General features: G+C 34.2%; 1 protein-coding gene across 1 annotated transcript in view; it reads left to right on the top strand.

Annotated features, from left to right (window-relative positions):
• Positions 1-18,150, top strand: part of MIPOL1 (mirror-image polydactyly 1) — a 366,103-nt gene that overhangs the window by 223,521 nt on the left and 124,432 nt on the right. Inside the window, exon 12 of the mRNA XM_023189671.1 lies at positions 13,520-13,614. Coding sequence (XP_023045439.1) covers positions 13,520-13,614 — 95 coding nt within the window. The remainder of the gene's footprint in view (positions 1-13,519; positions 13,615-18,150) is intronic.

The raw sequence follows: 18,150 nt of genomic DNA, 5'->3' as shown, positions 1-18,150 counted from the left end.
CAGGCCTCTTGAACTTTAGGAATTGTCTCCCTTGACTCCCTCATGAAACAGATGCAAGTACTCCTTGGAAGAAGGCATCCCCAGTTTAGTCCAGCAGTATTCCCAGGATTATTATCAGGAAAATTTGATTTCAAAATTAAAGATAAATCAAGCACATCAGGAAGGAAACCATCATGAATGACAGCAGACACAACACAACAAAAACAAACAAATAATAAAGTCATCTAAGTCTCTACTAAAAAAAAAAAAAATACAAAAAAAGAAAACTAGCTGGGCGAGGTGGCGGGCGCCTGTAGTCCCAGTTACTCGGGAGGCTGAGGCAGGAGAATGGCGTAAACCCAGGAGGCGGAGCTTGCAGTGAGCCGAGATCCGGCCACTGCACTCCAGCCTGGGCGACAGAGCCAGACTCCGTCAAAAAAAAAAAAAAAAAAAAAAAAAGACTATAAGGAGCTATGTATGAAATGTTTAAATGATATTTAAATAAATACAGTATGCACCACAACCCTGAGTAATCCACAGGTGCTTTCTAGGAAACACTAGGCAAATTTGGAGAAAAAAAGTTGCAAGTTCTTACAAAAAAAGACAAAAAAATTATTTAGAAATAAACCACTCTGCAAGACATTGACCATCAGGTTACACACAGCCAAAAAAATAATCCGTGGCTGGGCACAGTGGCTCACGCCTGTAATCCCAGCACTTTGGGAGGCTGAGGCTGGTGAAGCACAAGCTCAAGAGATCAAGACCATCCTGGCCAACATGGTGAAACCCCTTCTCTACTAAAAATACAAAAGTTAGCTGGGTGTGGTGGCACACACCTATAGTCCCAGCTACTTTGGAGGCTGATGCAGGAGAATGTTTGGACCCAGGAATCAGAGGTTGCAGTGAGCTGAGATCGCGTTACTGCACTCCAGCCTGGTGACAGAGCGAGACTCTGTCTCAAAATAATAATAATAATAATAATATAATAATAATAATAATAATAATAATAATAATAATAATTCATGCATTAGAAGACATATGAGTTGGAATATATCTAAAAAATTACCCATGATTCAACACAGATGGATGAATCAAATATTAGGAGATTTACAGTAAGATGATTCAACAAGCATTTAATTGGACTCCGAAAAGGAGAGAATACAGGCCATCCAGGAAAAGCATCATTAGAACTGAAAATGACTGAGATTTTTCTAAAACTGATGGAAGATACCTATCCACAGCAAGATAAGAAATCTAAACCCAATCATACCATCATCAAATTGAGGAATTCTAACATGAAATAATTCTAAATATCTAGCATTCTAACATAAAATTATAAAAGTAGCCAGCCAAAGGAAAAATACAGATTCCTTTCAAATGAGCAACAATTAGACTTGAAGATGACCTCTCCACAGAACAGTGGAAGTCAGGAGACATTAGAATAATGCTTTAAATGTACTAAAAGAAAATAACTGCCTGTTTAAAATTATATACCCAACATGAATATCCCTCAAGAATGAATATGAAATAAAGACATTTTCAGACAACTAAAAACTGAATTTTTACAATTTCAGAATTGTAGTAAAGAAACTTTCAGGAACTGTTGTTTAGACACAGGTACATGGTTCTATAAGGAACCTCCCAACCAGGAAGGAATCGGAACACAGAAGAAAAGTGACTAATAGAAATGAATATTAGTTCAACAAAATAATAATATTTTGGGGGGTTTAAAACTATGTAAAAAGAATTAAAATACATTTTTAAAATAGCAAATAGATTAGGAGGCAAGTAAATAGAGTTAAAGGATTTTAAGTTCCTCTTATTGTCCAAGAGTATTAATATTAAATTTTCTATGAGCCAAGCTACATCTTGTAATTTCTGAGACAACCATTAAAAGAATAGAAAATGAAAGTATGGCATTCAGAAGTAAATAAGGAGAAATGGGATGATAATAAATGAATCAATTCAAAAGTTAGCATAAAGAGGTTTTATTTTAAAAATATAACATAGAACTAGTGAGGAATGTAGAAAGCATACAACAAGATGATAGATTTAAAGCCAAATTTATTGGAAATTTCTTTAAATGTCAAAGCACCAAATGTTCCACTTAAAAACAAAGATTGTTTAACTGGAGAAAATATGCTGTTTACAGGAGTCACATCTAAACCTAGGCATATAAAATAGATTGAAATTTAAAAAACATAAAAACATATCAGACAAGCACTGTTCAAAAGAATGCTGTTATAGCTATATTAACATCAAATGCAATTTGAAGCTATGAGGTCTTAACATTTTGTTTATTTTGCATTATATTTAATAGCTGAAGTCGTGTCTCCTTGATCCTGTTGCAATGCAATGATACTACACAACACATGATTTCTTTCATACAACCACAATGAATTTCTTTTTTCCTCGTTCTACCGTTATTTACTCTAAAGAACCTGTTCTAGAACAGCGTGTATTTTAGATATTTTCTTTCATTGTCCCTAGAAACATGTTCATTCTAGACAGGCCAAGCATATTGAAAATGTGCTCAGTTTTTCCATTCCTCATGTTTTCAGGTATCTGACAACTAACCAAAAGCTTGTAAAGATGATCAGAGATTCTGGGCTCTATGTAAACCTGTGGCCACTCTAGTTTTCTGTGGTTGGTGAACTATGGCCTCTGGACCAGCTGCCTGTTTTTGTAAATAAAATTTTATTGGAACACAGCCATATCTGTTCATTTACATTTTGTCTATGGCTACTTTCTTGTTACAATAGCAGTTGATTCCTTGTCCCAGAGACTGTGTGGCCCACAAGCCTAAAATATTTATTTTATCATCCTTAATAACTCCTAGTCTAGACTACCACATGGCTTGAACTTATAGTTTAAGCTAAGTCCTTTCTCACCTTATTCGCCGGTCACTTAGTACAGTGCTGTTCCTTACAGACACCAGTTACTTCATAATAATACCACATCAAAGGTTCAATTGTGCCTCTTATATAGCTTACATATTCACTTTGCTATGGCTAGATGAGATAGTAAGTTACCTCTTTTTATCATTGCATAATAATCCTGTGAGATGGATATTATCACTTTCATGCTACCAATGAGAAAATTTAGGTTCAGAAGCCTTAACTTGTTCAGTCCTCAAGCTGATTGCTGGTAGCCTAACCCAAGCTTGCTTAACTCCAAAGACCTTGCTCTTAACCACCTCATGGTATTACCTACTTTCATCTCAAATGAATGTGGAAGCTCTTTGGAAATGTGAAATATTAATCTGTTTTAATTGTGACATCATAATATGTAATACTATACTTCAACAATATCTACCAAGTATTTGGTATGTGCTGAGCACGGCATTCATGTTTTGGGACTACTATATAGTCCCTACCTTGACATGTATGTATGTAAATAACTGATGTAAGATAGGTTGAGATAGCTGTCATAAAAAAAAAAAAAAGGCTTTAAAAATCACTAAGGCAAAAACAACTCAAAGGTTTATCACTGGAATGGAATAGATAAATAAATAGTGGTATATTTATGCTCATTATATACTGTACAGCAGTTATAATTGTATACAATAAGGAACAAGAAACAACGTGGATGAATCTCATAAGATTAATGTTGAGCAAAAACAAAAAAACAAAAAAGAATATATATTATATTATTCTATTGATATAAAGTTCAATAACAGGCACTACTGATCTATGATAGTAGAAGTTAAGATCATGGTTACCTTTAGGGAAGGTGAAGATTAGGTAGAGCCATGAGGATGTTTTAGGGTGATGGAAATAATTATATTTGTTTGTCTAGTTTCTTGTTAAACAGGTGTGTTCACTTCATGAAAATTCATTGAGCCCTGAACTTTTCTTTTTGTATATTATACTTCAATAAAACATTCATGTAAAACAAAATAAAATTTTAAAAATATTGCTAAGGATTTTGCAGGTGAAAAAGTTTCTGGAATGGGGAAGATAATCAAGAAAGGACTTTATGTAAGAAGTAATAATTAAAATGGGCCTTGAAGGATTGATGTAGATTTGATAGCATGGCATAGATTTGGTGTTCTAGATGGAGGGAATATTACAATTAGGCAGAATTTATGGCAGATCCTTGGCTAAAGTGAATGTGAAGGAATAAAAGAGAGTTCAATGCCACATTGTGGAAGGTCTTAAATGCGAGCATGAATGGTTTATGCTAATTTAAATATTATCAAATATTTAATACACATCTTTATTTGTACCATGTATAAAAGCATGCATATGTGTATAGTTCCAACTCTCAAGGAGCTCATAGTTAAAAAGGAATATAAGTATTAATGTATTTTAATGGTATTAATCATTTAAATATAAATGTTAATATAAATATTGAAACAAATAGCAATAGCAAAAAAATAACTCCATAAAGAAAATGAGAAGATATGCCTAAAGTTGTCTCAAGTTTTCCAGCTTCTAGAAGCTATCCATGTTCCTTGGCTTGTGGCCCCCTTTCATCTTCAAGGTCAGCAATGGCCAGTTTAATCTTTCCTACACTGCTATCTCTCTGGTTCTTATTCTTTGCCTCCCTCTTCCACTTAAAAGGATACTTGTGACTACGTTGGGTTTACCCAGATAATCCAGGATAATCTTCATCTCAAGGTCACCTGATTAGCAATTTTAATTCCACCTGCAACCTTAATTCTCCTCTTTTCATATAACCTAACGTATACACAGGTTCTGGGGAATAGGATGTGGCCTCTTTGGGAGACATTATTCTGCCTATTATGCCCAAAATAAGAACTCCTCCCAGCTTACATGTGGCATGAGACCACAGGTAGGATCAAGTAACAACATCTGGTTGGAGTGAGGGATTGGGAAACAAGGCAGTTCCTAAAACACCTTAGTTTAAAAGGCTTTTTTACTAGGTTGTTTTATCCCATAAACATAGTGCCTCAAGGCTACGGGCTTTTCAAAGGCCTGCAACAATGCAGGGGAGTCAAATATAAGTTAAAAACTAACCAAACCCAGTATTTCTGCAACAAAATGTAAATATTTACAATTAGTGAGATAAAGGAAGACCATAAATAGCTTTACATCAGTTTACCTAGGTTTAACATGAATTGATTTCAGTACGAAAAATTTTTTTAAAGTTCTTTTTTGTTTTCAGAAATGTTGGGGTTTTTGTATTGTGAATAAAGGATTATTAACCTATAATTTTAATGACTTTATTAAGAATCAAATCTGACATAATCTTTAATAATACCCATAATACACATGAAAAGACAAGTTGACTTCTCCCAATTTAGTGAATGACATATTTTCATAATAGGCCATCCATGATCAGTAGTCCAAACGTTTCCTAAAAGCATGAAACTAATTTATACACCCACCCGAAATGTGAGAGATTTCCAGTAATTTCACATCGTAGCCAGTATATCCTACTATTGTTAGTCATTGTAATTTTACCTCTTCAATTGTGGATGAAGTGACAGCATACTGGGATTTAAATCTTATGTCCCGGAAAACTAGTGATGTTGAGTATGTGTATCATGTTTGTCAGCCATGTGGATATCTTCCCTTGTGAAATATCTCTTCATGTCTTTTCTCTCATTACTTTGAATATTCTATCTTACTGCCCCTGGCCTCCATGGTTTCTTATAAGAAATTCACTGTTAATCTTATGGAGAATCCCTTTTAAATAATGAATCATCTATCTTTTACTGCTTCAAGGCTTCTTCTTTGTTTTTGCTGATATAGAAGCACAATTACATGTTTATGCCTCTGTATCTTAGTATTTAGTGTTTTGAAAAAGGCAAAGTGATACAATACTTTGGAGGGTATAAATTTAGGCAGAAACCAAATCCAAGTAAACAGGCACAGGTCTGGATTCAAGATTAAGCCAAGTACTAGGAAACAAGCACAGACTGGAACTCAGGCTAGTTGACTAAGAATAGTGTCTTAAAAACACACTTGCAAAACAGGCAGAACACTTGCTGAATCATTAGAGAGAGATTTTTTTTCCTCTACCTTACCTGCATGTGTGTAAATGGATAAATGCTTGGAAACTTGTGCCACCCCTGCCTCCAAAACAGAATAGGCTTCTTTGGGAGTTAGTTATTGCAGTAGAGAGAAATCCTCATCATCATTATTCCTTAAAAATAGATTATATACTATTACTAATATTTCCGAGAATGGTAATACTACTTTTTTGCCAGGTGTCTGTAAAGTCGAGGGAAACACCACAGATGACCTTTTGTCATTAAATGGACTAACATCCAAAAACTATATATGTGCCTCCAAAAAAGGCTTGGATGGCATCTTAAACTGTATGAGTTATGTTTAAAAAAGTAATTCTTATACCAATTTATGTAAATCAAATTAGGTAATATAATTCATTGATAAAAATTAGCACAGATTTTTTTAAAGCACCAAATTTTGCCTAGTATTTATAACATAACAGTTAAAAGGAGAAACTTGGGCCATAATTCCTGAGTTCAAACTCTTGCTCCACCATTCATTAACTGGCTGACAAGTAAGTGATGTAACATTTTCCTCATCTTTATAATAGAATAGTAATAGTAGCTACTATACAACATCTTGTGAGAAATGATATATGAATATAGAATGCACTTAGAATAGTGTCTGGCATGTCTTCCTATTTTGCTGTGTCTATGTATAACTGTAGTACCATATTGTTAGAACTTGAAAGAAGGCCAGAATTTGCCCCCTCATTAACAGACAATCTGCATAGTTAATAATCTCTCTTATTTTCCTCTCTTCCGAAACAGTACAAATAGCATTTATTCATTCAATGAAAGTATTCAAGCTCCTACTATCTCAAATTAGATAATATAGTACAAGTCTTATACATCACACATCACTATACATATTTAAAGTATTATAAATTCTACTATTGGTGTTAGTGATAAAGATAATCCAACTTAAACTATACTTAATAAAAAATATCCATTAAAATCAAGTCTTTAAAATGTATTCTCTTTTCACAGGTGATCACTGAAATCCTATGATACATAGTAAAAGGGGATTCTTGAGGAATACATTTTGTATACAGTCATGCGTCACTTACAGTGGAGATCCACTGTATGTATCCTTAGGTGATTTCATCATTGTATGGGCATAATAGAGTGTATTTACACAAACCTAGGTAGTATAGCCTACTACACACCTAGGTTATATGGTGTAGCCTATTGCTCCTAGGTTACAAACCTGTACAACATGTTCAGCTATGACACAAAAGCAAGTATTTATATATCTAAACATATCTATACATAGAAAAAGTACAGTAAAAATATGGTGTTATATTTTTATGGAACTATAGTCATGTATGTGGTCTGTTGTTGACCAAAGCGTTATTATTCTGTGCGTGACTGTACTAATTTTGTTGGGAAGGAAAATTACATGATCTATGACAAAGAACAAGAAAACTCTCCTCCTTACCTTAGTCAACAAAGACTTTCTGGTGAAGATAGAATCATGAGGAAGACCATAAACAGCAAGACCTCTCAGGGACTCGGACATCTTTCATTATGTGGAAAGGTTTTCATGGTACCAGCCAGATCTACACTAGATTTTATTTTCTTTACTTGTTTTGCAGCACATCTCCTGCTTCTTCATCTGCTGAGTGATCCAGCTAGTTCGCTTATTAAAGCATTTACTATGTCCCAGGCACTGTTGTGTTTTACAGATTTTAACTTAGTTCTTCCTAATATCAGCCCTCTAAGATATAAACTACAGTTACTCCACTTTGTAGGTGAGGAAATTGAGGCACATAAAGATTTGCTAACTTGCCAAGATAGGACAGTTTGTAAGTGGTGAAGCCAGGATGTGACCCCAGCCTTTCTGGTTCCATAGACTATGCTTTTAATCACCATGGCTGCACTGTCTTTCTGGCATATGTTTCTCTCCCCTGCCTTTCTCTCCTCCATGGCTTCTGCTTACTGCCCATGAATCAGTTTCTGCCTGTGAATGTTCTGAGTTATACTTCCACCACAAACTCTTTTCTTCTCTCTCTCATCATGTCAGACTATCTCATATATCACTCGACAGTGTATATACGACTACTTTTGACTGAGGAACTTCATTATCTCTGGTCTCATAAACAGAGAGACATGACATCAGGACAAAATAGAACAACCTCTAAGGAATCAGCTGAAGGGAACAATACACTATGGTAATACACAATGGTAAGCAATCCAAGCCTTCCTGTGAACCGGAGGTTTAATTGAAACCTGGTCATTTTTATCCTTGTGAAAACAGCTTTTAACTTTTTGGGTATCCTTATACAAATTATTTAGTTATGTTTCTTTTCTACTAGGTTCTTAACCTTCTTCTGAGGTTAAAAATTAAAATCCTGGTAGGTCTATGGTCATGTTCTTTGAACAATTGTCTAACTTGATGTATTGTTTGAAGATACACCGTTATATATTTTATGGATGTGTTTAATAGTGCTAGCTCAATCATATATATTTATGGTTACTCTGGAAATAACTCTATTAAAATAACTAACACACATATTAAATTATACCATATTGAAATGTGGTCTTGTATGGTAAAATAAGCAACGTTTTCTGGATACTTGTTAGTTCCAACTTCCTTTCTAACCAGCTATGAAACCTTGCACAATTTCCAAATGTTTCCCTGAAATGTTGTATTAGCAACAATTTCCTCCTCTATAAAACTAAGGTTCCGTATTACCTCTGAGATCCTTTCCAAGTCTAAAATTATTTGCTTCTGTGATTTAATATGTACTGTATGCTTCTTTATTTAGCAGATATCACACATAACATCAAATGTCTCTGTTCTAAGATAAAAACCAATATCTATTCATGGTCTTGGAGTTACCAAAATAAGGCTTAACTGTATCAGACTATAACTATTAAAAACACATTTAAACCAAACATAACAAGATCTCAAGGAGAGATAAAAGTGGTTTATCCACAATAGTGGTTAAGAATAGTGCTTAGTGATGTGAACAGTGGAGTCTTTTCTTTGTCATTCTGAGTTACTAAATTAAACTCTAATGAAACAGTGTAGTTCATTTCTGATACAGTGCCAGTACAAATGGCTGTCCTATTTAGATGGCATTGGTCAAGACTGATATCAAGATAGGTAACTATAAGACTAGCTTAACATTAGTTAACCAACCCATTTTTCAGTCACGGAAGGTATAATAAAATACACTCTGATTATTCTGTGAACTTTCATTATTGTCATTAACTCTGTTATCAAATCATCATTTGATTCCATTGTGACACCTGGAATTAAGTAATTTATATATAATGTGTACAGTGGTGTAAAAAGAAAATATGTATTTTGGAACAAACAGGTCTGAATTTCTATTTGAGTTCACTAGCTCTGTTAATAATTAGAAATTACTTAAGCTTTATAAACCTATGTTTTATATCTTGCAAAATAGGGATAATAGGAACTACCTCATAGGTTGGTTATGAGAATAGACTATAGTAATGTATTTTAAACACTTGAAAGAATGCCTAACTCATAGTAGGTGGTCAAAAAGTGGCATGATTTGTAGTTAAGCATGGATGCTTTAAAGTGATATCATTATAGGCAGAAAGTTTGGGAGTTTTTTTAATAAAGTATATAAGTTTATTATCTATATATAACTTTATATATCTATATAGATATATAAAGTGTAAATACACACTTACCACAGGACTCAGCAATTTCACTCTTAGGTATTTACCCAAGAGAAACAAAGTTATATTTCCACGGAAATGACCTATATGTAGATGTTTATAGCAGCTTTATTAGTAATTGCCAAAGAACTAGAAATCAGCCAAATGTCTAACAGGTAAGTGGATATACAGATTGTGAGACATTCATACAATTGAATACTACTCAGTGATATAAAAGAATAAACTACCAATACATGAAATAATGTGGATGAATCTCAAAAAATTATGTTTAGGTAAGAGAAGCTAGACTCAAAAGACTGCATACTGTATGATTCCATTTATATGACTTTCCTAAGAAGGAAAAACTATAGGGACAAAAATCACATCACTGATTGCCAGAGGCTGGGTGTGAAAAGAAGGCATTGACTCCAGTGTTGCACAAGGACCATTTGGGGGTAACAAGAATATTCTGTGTCAAGTCTGGATAACTTTGTCAAAATTTACAGAACTATGTAGTGAAAATGGGTAAATCTTTACCTTGTATAAATTATGACTCAATAAGTCTGATATTGAAAAGTCCACGTGTGTACTTACTTGCATACATGTTTACTTTGATAAAATTTTACCTAAAATATGACCATCAGAAGAAAAAGTGTTATACTTGTAAAATGTTTATACTATAGTAAAAGTATAAAATATTCTTGTAAATAATGAACCCAAATTCATAAAAGTGTTTTTCTTCGGGGCTGGGAAGGAAGAAAGGGATGTGACTGATGAGTGTGATACGTGGAATGGGGTAGGGATTTTTTTTTTTCTTTTTTAGAAACAGGGTCTCACTTTGTTGACTAGGCTGGCATGCAGTGGTGCGATCCTAGCTCACTGAAGCCTTGAATTCCTGGGCTCAAGCAATCCTCTTGCCTCAGCCTTCTGAGTAGCTGGGACTATAGATGCATGCCACCACACCCAGCTAATTTTTAAAATTTTTGTAGAGATGATGTCTTGCTATGTTGCCCAGGCTGGTCTCAACCTCCTGGGCGGAAGTAATCCTCCCACCTTAGCTTCCCAAAGCACTGGGAAATGAGGCATGAGCTACCATATAGGCATAAGCCACTGTACCCAGCTGAATTTTTTGTGTGTGTGTGTGAAGCAAAATAGCAATTTTTGAAAAAAAAATTAAAGCAAGGTGTGTATAACAGTGTGTATAAAGCGCTATCAATTTTGTAAATAGGGATAATTTATTTGCAAGTATCCATATATGCTTATATATGTACGAACTATCTCTGAAAGAAGGTACAACAGACAGATAACTAGTAATCTCAGGAGAAGGGATTTGTAGTACTGAGGATAGGAGGTGGGAGATTTACTTTATATTGTATATTCTCTTACACTGAGTTTTGTTAGTTTTTGTTTAATGCATGCATTTATTTTTGCAAGTATACACATAAATGAATGCATGCAGTTTTTATAAAAGTAATTGTCAGAAATATGGGAATAGGATGCCAGAAAGAAAGACAGGAAAAATACCTTGTTTGTTATTTGCTTGATATTTTTGATATGACATTTATTTTTGACCTATAGTATGATAGGATTATATGATATAAATATCAATCTAGGAAATACTATAGAAGTAAATAGCACATTTAAATTGGTTGAGTGTTTCAACAATGCATGCAACAGATACCCAACTCAAACTAGCCTAAGTCACCCTCCAACTTACCCCCCAACAAAGGATTTTATCTATCCTGGAAGTCTAGGAAGCAGATCTGGATCTGTTTTCTGGCATATGTGAATCCAAGAGTAGAAATGATATCGTCAGGACTCGATTTTCTTCAGGGGCTAGTGGGATGCAGTACTTCAATTAGACAACCTGGATCTTATACCTGAGGTGATGGGGGATGAAATTCACTCTAGCCACAGAGACTGAACAAGATCTCTGTAGCATAGGGTAAGGTATTTCCCAAAAAAGAAATGCTGCCAGATAAGCATATATCTGATAAAGTAAGGATATTGTAAAGCCAGAAAGTTTATAGTAGCTTTGAACATAATCACTAGGGCCTAGGAAGAAAATTAGATTCTGGGAATTAAGAAATTGAGTGAACTGTTATAAAACAACACCAAGTTTTCATAGTCAACTAAATGTGGGAGGAGAAAGTGAAATTTTCAATAATACCTTAAGCATGGGAATTTAAACTTATCACAGTCCCATTTTCATTATGAAAAATTCTAGGCAAAAACTACATTTTAGTGTTTTCCTACAAGAATTTTTGTTTTGTTGGTTGGTTTTGGTTTTGGTTTCTGTGCACAGGTACCAAGTAAAAGACTTCAAAACAATCATTTTATTTCAGCATTTGTACATATGTAGTACTGGCACATATTTATTTAGTAAAATCTCTATTACCTGTTCAGTATTTGATATTCCTTAAATGCACGTCTGAAGTCTGAAGTTTTTAAAGTTGAATGTGATATGTGTGATTCTTTTTGACCTGCCATTAGTCACAGTGGGTATCTGTGTCTTCCAAGTTACCATTTTAATCACATTTTATGGTATACTGAAAATTGGAAAAGCTTTCATTCTTTGACATTAAGAATCAGTCATCTATTTTTACTTTAGATGCTTTTCCCTAATTTTTTAGAATGTTTTATCTCTAATTATGGACTATGGCATGTTAAAGCAAGCTTTCAAACATCTTAAATTTAGCTATAAGGTAACACTTGGATAGAATTTACCAGTTCAGAGAACAAATTAATCTTAATGCTAAAACTTATATGCAAAGGTCCGAACTGCTGCATGTTTTTAAAATTATCTATTATTAAAATAGAAAAGTGGCATTCTGTAAAGTTCACTTTTATTATGTTGATTAATTTTCCTATAATCATGATTTTACAATTTTTCTATGACTTCTTACACAATAAAACAATTCCAGTGAAATTATATGAATTCAGCAAAATTCTGAACCTGTGGCTCCAAACTTCTATTACTTTTTAATTGTTGGTGGTTTTCCTACTTTGTGAGGTTTGTGACAACAATTTGCTCTGTGTTACCTTTCAAACACCACTTAAAGCAAAGTGAAAGATAACCATTTTATGAAAATTTAACTTTGAATAAGCAATACTAAAATCTGACTTACCAGTGCCAGATTTTCAGTTATGTTGAAAACTGTTTTTGGTGTTGTTTGAAATCTAATGGGAATGATGGTGGGAGGGTGGCAAATTCTTTTTAAATTACTATGTTGAACCTCATTGAAAAAAACTGATTACCCGTTCTTTAAAACTGAAATATTATAGCAGGATGGAACAGTAATGCCCATTTAATAAAGTATCACTGGCATTTAGGGTTGCTGCCATTCTCCCCTTTCAGAATTTGTTTTTCTCCCACAGAGAAGGAATTGAAAAGGTTAAGTCATAACTGTAAGAATCAGTTTGTAGCCTGCTATATTTTTTTCACATTCAGTATCAAAGATGGCTTGACAACATATTTAGAATTTTCTGAGTTTTACTGTTAATAAAGTTAAAAGAAAATCTAGTATGATCAGGCAGTGGAGCCACATTAAATTTGTATGTGAAACACACATTGTACTTATCTCTACTCTAGATATTGCTCTGAAACCCATGTTCCACTTTCTGAATTCTCTGTATAAAGTTAAACATTGCAGAAGGGCATATATCTGATGATACAGATAAATAAGGTTGAAGTTTAGTAATGAGCAAGGTTGCTAAATTTAATATGTTCAAGTTTTTAGTATTTGTATTATTAATGCCTTTAGACTATTTTCTGGTAACTTATGAGACTCTACTGAAAACATTCATAGGTTTGTTTTTTTTTTAACTGTCAGTAATTTAAGACTACTGTTCTTACTGTAGCACTCTATTTTATCACACCAAAATGAATACTGAATTTCTTAAAATATTAATTGTTTGCAGGCAAAGTTGTTATCTATGCAACAAGCCAGAGAAACTGCAGTTCAACAGTACAAAAAACTGGAAGAGGAAATCCAGACCCTTCGAGTTTACTACAGGTAAAATTCTTTTCAGCCTGGGGTTAAGTAAATATTGTTAGTTTGGGAAATGTTTCTACCTGATTTTACAATAGTGAATAAGGAAATACCTCAATGAAATTAAATATTATGCACTTAAAGCATTTTTATAACTAAAAAAAGATTCAGGCTTATAATATTTATTATTCTACCTCTTCTCTTTCCTATATTTGGTCAAGTTTAAATTTCTACTCTCATCATAACTATGAAATTTACATAATCCATTACCAGTTACCAGTTGTCTAAATGAAGCCTGGATAGCTGTTGAGCTATTTGTCCATCTACCACCTCTAAAACAATTGTAAATGTAAAATATACATGTATTTATATTTATACATATAAATGTAATATATATTTAAATATATTTTTAAAACAGCACATGCATAGCAATAATAATAATCTTTCATGTATTTTAATATGACAGACTTATGAATTTATGTTACAGGAGTATTCACAACTACTCCTGTAACATTAATAAGGTAGGTATTTTTTAATGAAAATGAATAGAAATGTCAGAATGCATCTCTTATAGTAATGGTAAACTTTTGTTTCAGGTTTGTATGGGAGAAACAGAGAAAAGATTGTGTATTGGGTTACGTGTAAAACATATATTCTTACAGTGGATCATGGTAGAAAACATTGAAAAAACACACCGATGTACAATGCTATGTATATTCTTTCATTACTAAGTTTAAAAAAATCCTCAAGTCTGAAATGTAGAAACTCACTAAGGGGGCTATTAACTTTTTGAAAGATTTTTGTTTTAATTTGGACCTTTTCTGAGAATAAAGTTAAAATGCATAAAATGCAATTAAATCAAAATGTTTAATTGAAATACAGTTAAGAAAATATTGTGTCATGATATATCACGATATACATGCATCATTATTAATGGATAAAATAACTAGATCTAGCAGTAAGTCCATTAACAACTTTAATTTCAAGCCAGTGATGACTGTAAGTGGTATTTTTGGCTAACTGCAAATGCTGAAATGTGACATGAAAATACCAGTGATTTCTATGGGTGCAAACTCTCAAGAACCACTGATAGAACTACTGCAATTTCTTGCTCATGTTCGTAATTGTAGGAAATACTGTAGTTCCATGAGAGTTGGTGAAAATAAAGGTGTAATTCTTTCCCATCCCCAGGTTAAGCCCTCCTGCTTTGGAGCAATGTTAGTAACATCTGCAGTAGTTGGCTATTGTTATGGGTTGAATTATGCCCCCCAAAAGGGTTATAATGATGTCCTAACCCCTGCTATCTCAGAATGTGATTTTATTTTGAAATAGGGTTTGTACAGAGGTAATCAAGTTAAAATAAAGTCAGTAGGGTGGGCTCTAATCCACTACAACTGGTGTCCCTATAAAAAGGGGAAATTTTGGACACAGAGACAGACATGCACAGAGGGAAGACAATCTGAAGACACATGGGGAGAAGACTGCCATGTATCTACAAGCCAGGCAATTGCTGGCAAACACCAATTGCTGGCAAACACCAAACACTAGAAGAGGCAAGGAAGGACTCTCCTTTACAGTTATCAGAAAGAACATAGCCCAGCTGACACCTGATTCCAGACTTCTGTAGTTTCCTGAACTATGTGACATTAAATATCTGTTGTTTTAACAGTACCACCCAGTTTGTGGTACTTTGTTATGGCTGTCCTTGGAAACGAATGCAGTTGTCAAACATCAAGTATGTTTGGTTGGTCACTGACTGTTGGGAATCATTTGCTTTTGCAATTAGAATTAGTATCTATAAGTGGGCATACAGGTAAGCAAAACCCTGATGGTGAATGAATATGTCCTACCAACCTACTTTATTTTGGACTATAAAATGAATATTACACTCTTTCCCCTGTCTTTTACCCCAATGACTCTCAACTGTAGCTGCTATTAGAATAATCTGATGGTCTCTAAAAATTCTGACGCTTAGCCCACTGCATGCTGATTACATCAGTGTGTTTTTAAAGCTCTCTAGAAAATTCCCTTGTGCAGCCAAGTTTGAGAGCTGATGTTCTACATGCATATTTCAGTTAGCTCCATTAAATTAGGGTCTCTTATTGGTAAAGTGATAAAGAGGCAGATATTAAACCAGTTATTAACACATGAATACCATATAATTTGTGCCCTGACCATGGACATTGCAATGTGGTAAGTAGTAGATTCACCCTATTGATGGAGAGGGTTTTTGTGGAACATTCTCCAGTAGCATTTATGGGACAGGACAGTGGGTGCTTTGTTGATGAAGTGACAGTGTCAGAGAATTCCAAGAGGTATATGATAATGTTGCATGAACTGACATTACTTCCTAACAAGCAAACCTTGATGCCAGTTCCTGAAGCTCCTTCTCTGCCAAATTGTGGAATATGATTGAATCATTTTTGAAAATCATAAGGCTAAAATTCTTATTTTTCAAATACTCTTTAAAATCTACATGAGTCTAGTAGGATTATATGATCTCTTCTAAATAGAGGTTGGTAATTATTGGTTCAAAGATACGCTTCACAACTACTTTTCTCACTGCTACTTAAAAAATATTTCTGGTGATATAATAAAGCCACTGGGATTTGCAATTAGACAGCCATGCCATGTATGGTCATATATAAATGAACCTCACCAAACTCCTTTCCTTTCTTTAAAATGAGAGTAATAGTACCTACTTATAGGGTTGTTTTAAGTATGTTCAGCTCTTAGCACAGTGTTTGGTTTATTGTTATTGATCAACCAGTGTTAAGATATATTTCTTTTTAAAACAAAAGATCAGTGAGGTGGGAGTAGAACCAAAAAATATATCACTGAAACCAAAGAAGATTTCCCAAAGGAAAAAAGAGTCAAATGTTACTAAGTGGTTAACTCTGATAAGGACCAAAGGTATCCTTTACATTGGAAATTCCGTGGCCATTAGTGACTTCCACAGAGTAGTTTAGTCAATAGAGTATTAGATATAGACATCAGTTTTCTGTGAATTGAAGAGCAATTAGGAGGTAAAGAAGCATAGCAATTTGGACAATAGAGCAGTCCTTGAAGAAACTTGAGTAAGAAAGGTGGTTGTGATAATTGAGAAGAGAGGAAACGTAGGTTAAGGATTTTTGTTTTTGAAAAATAGCAAATACTTGAGTATATTTATGGCTAATTTGAAGAAGACAAAAGAAAGAATTCTTATAGAGCAGGATTCCAGAGGAGGTAGGAAGAGATGGAATTTAGAGTATCTGCAGAAAAGTTCACCTTGAAAAAGAAACTGGCCAAATTGTGATCAGAGACAGGAGTAAAGGAGTTAAGAATAGCTGTATTAGTAAATTTGAGGCCACAATTAGTATTAGCCATGCCCCCCACCCCCTGCATAAAGTAGGGGTCAGTGTTGGCTTCTGAACATGAGAGGTTGAGCAGATCACCTGAGGTCAGGAATTCGAGACCACCCTGGCCAACATGGCGAAACCCTGTCTCTACTAAAGTACAAAAAATTATCCAGGCGTAGGGGCGGATGCCTGTAATCCCAGCTACTCAGGAGGCTGAGGTAGGAGAATCGCTTGAACCTGGGAGGTGGAGCTTGCAGTGAATCAAGATTGCACCATTGCACTCCAGCCTGGGCAACAAGAGTGAAGCTCTGTCTCAAAATATATATATATATATGCACACACACACACACACGCACACGCACAAATATATATATAATTCAAGAACTGAAGAGACAGGAGATTGAAATCAGGAAGCAGAATGTTACTATTTAAGTGAAATGCTTAAATGAAGTGAAGCACTCAGTTCTGAGCATGACGCAAAAACAGATAAATCCTACATATTGAATGAAGAGTGGCATATCACTAGATATATCATAAGAAGAGACCTGCACAATGTGTGATGCGTGGAAGAATGTTTGGTATCCACTCAAAAATTGAAGGGAAGTTGCATCTTCCAGGGAGATTCCATGTTTCCCCTAAAACAAAAAGATATAGAGAACTTTCCTGCTTCATTGATGGGAATGTAAATGGATGCATTCACTGTAGCAGACAATTTGGTGGCTCCTCAAAGGTCAAACATAGAATTACCATATGATCTAGCAAACCCACTCCTAGGTATATACCCAAAAGAATTGAAAGTAAGGAAAAGCAGTTACTGTACACCAGTGTTTATGAAAGCATTGTTCATATTAACCAAAAGGTGGAAACCACCCAAGTGTCCCTCAGCAGATGAATAAACAAAATGTGGTATATACAGAGGATGGAATATTATCCAACTATTCATTATTCAAAAACAAATGAAATTCTGATACATGCTGCAACATGGACAAACCTAAAGACATTATGCTAAGTGAAATAAATCAGATAAGAAAGACAAAGATTGTATGATTCCACTTATATGAGGTACTTAAAAATAGGCAAATTCACAGAGACAGAAAATAAAATAGAGGTTACCCGGAGTTGAAGAAAGGGAATAGGGAGTTATAAGAGTGGGGAATTATATGATGTACACAGAGTGGGATGATGAAAAGTTGTGGAAATGAATAATGGTGATAATTGTACA

The sequence above is a fragment of the Piliocolobus tephrosceles genome, chromosome 6 (assembly GCF_002776525.5).
Source record: "Piliocolobus tephrosceles isolate RC106 chromosome 6, ASM277652v3, whole genome shotgun sequence".
Lineage (NCBI taxonomy): Eukaryota > Metazoa > Chordata > Mammalia > Primates > Cercopithecidae > Piliocolobus > Piliocolobus tephrosceles.
The sequence above is the reverse complement of the archived record's forward strand: the minus strand, read 5'-3'. Positions and strand labels throughout refer to the sequence as shown.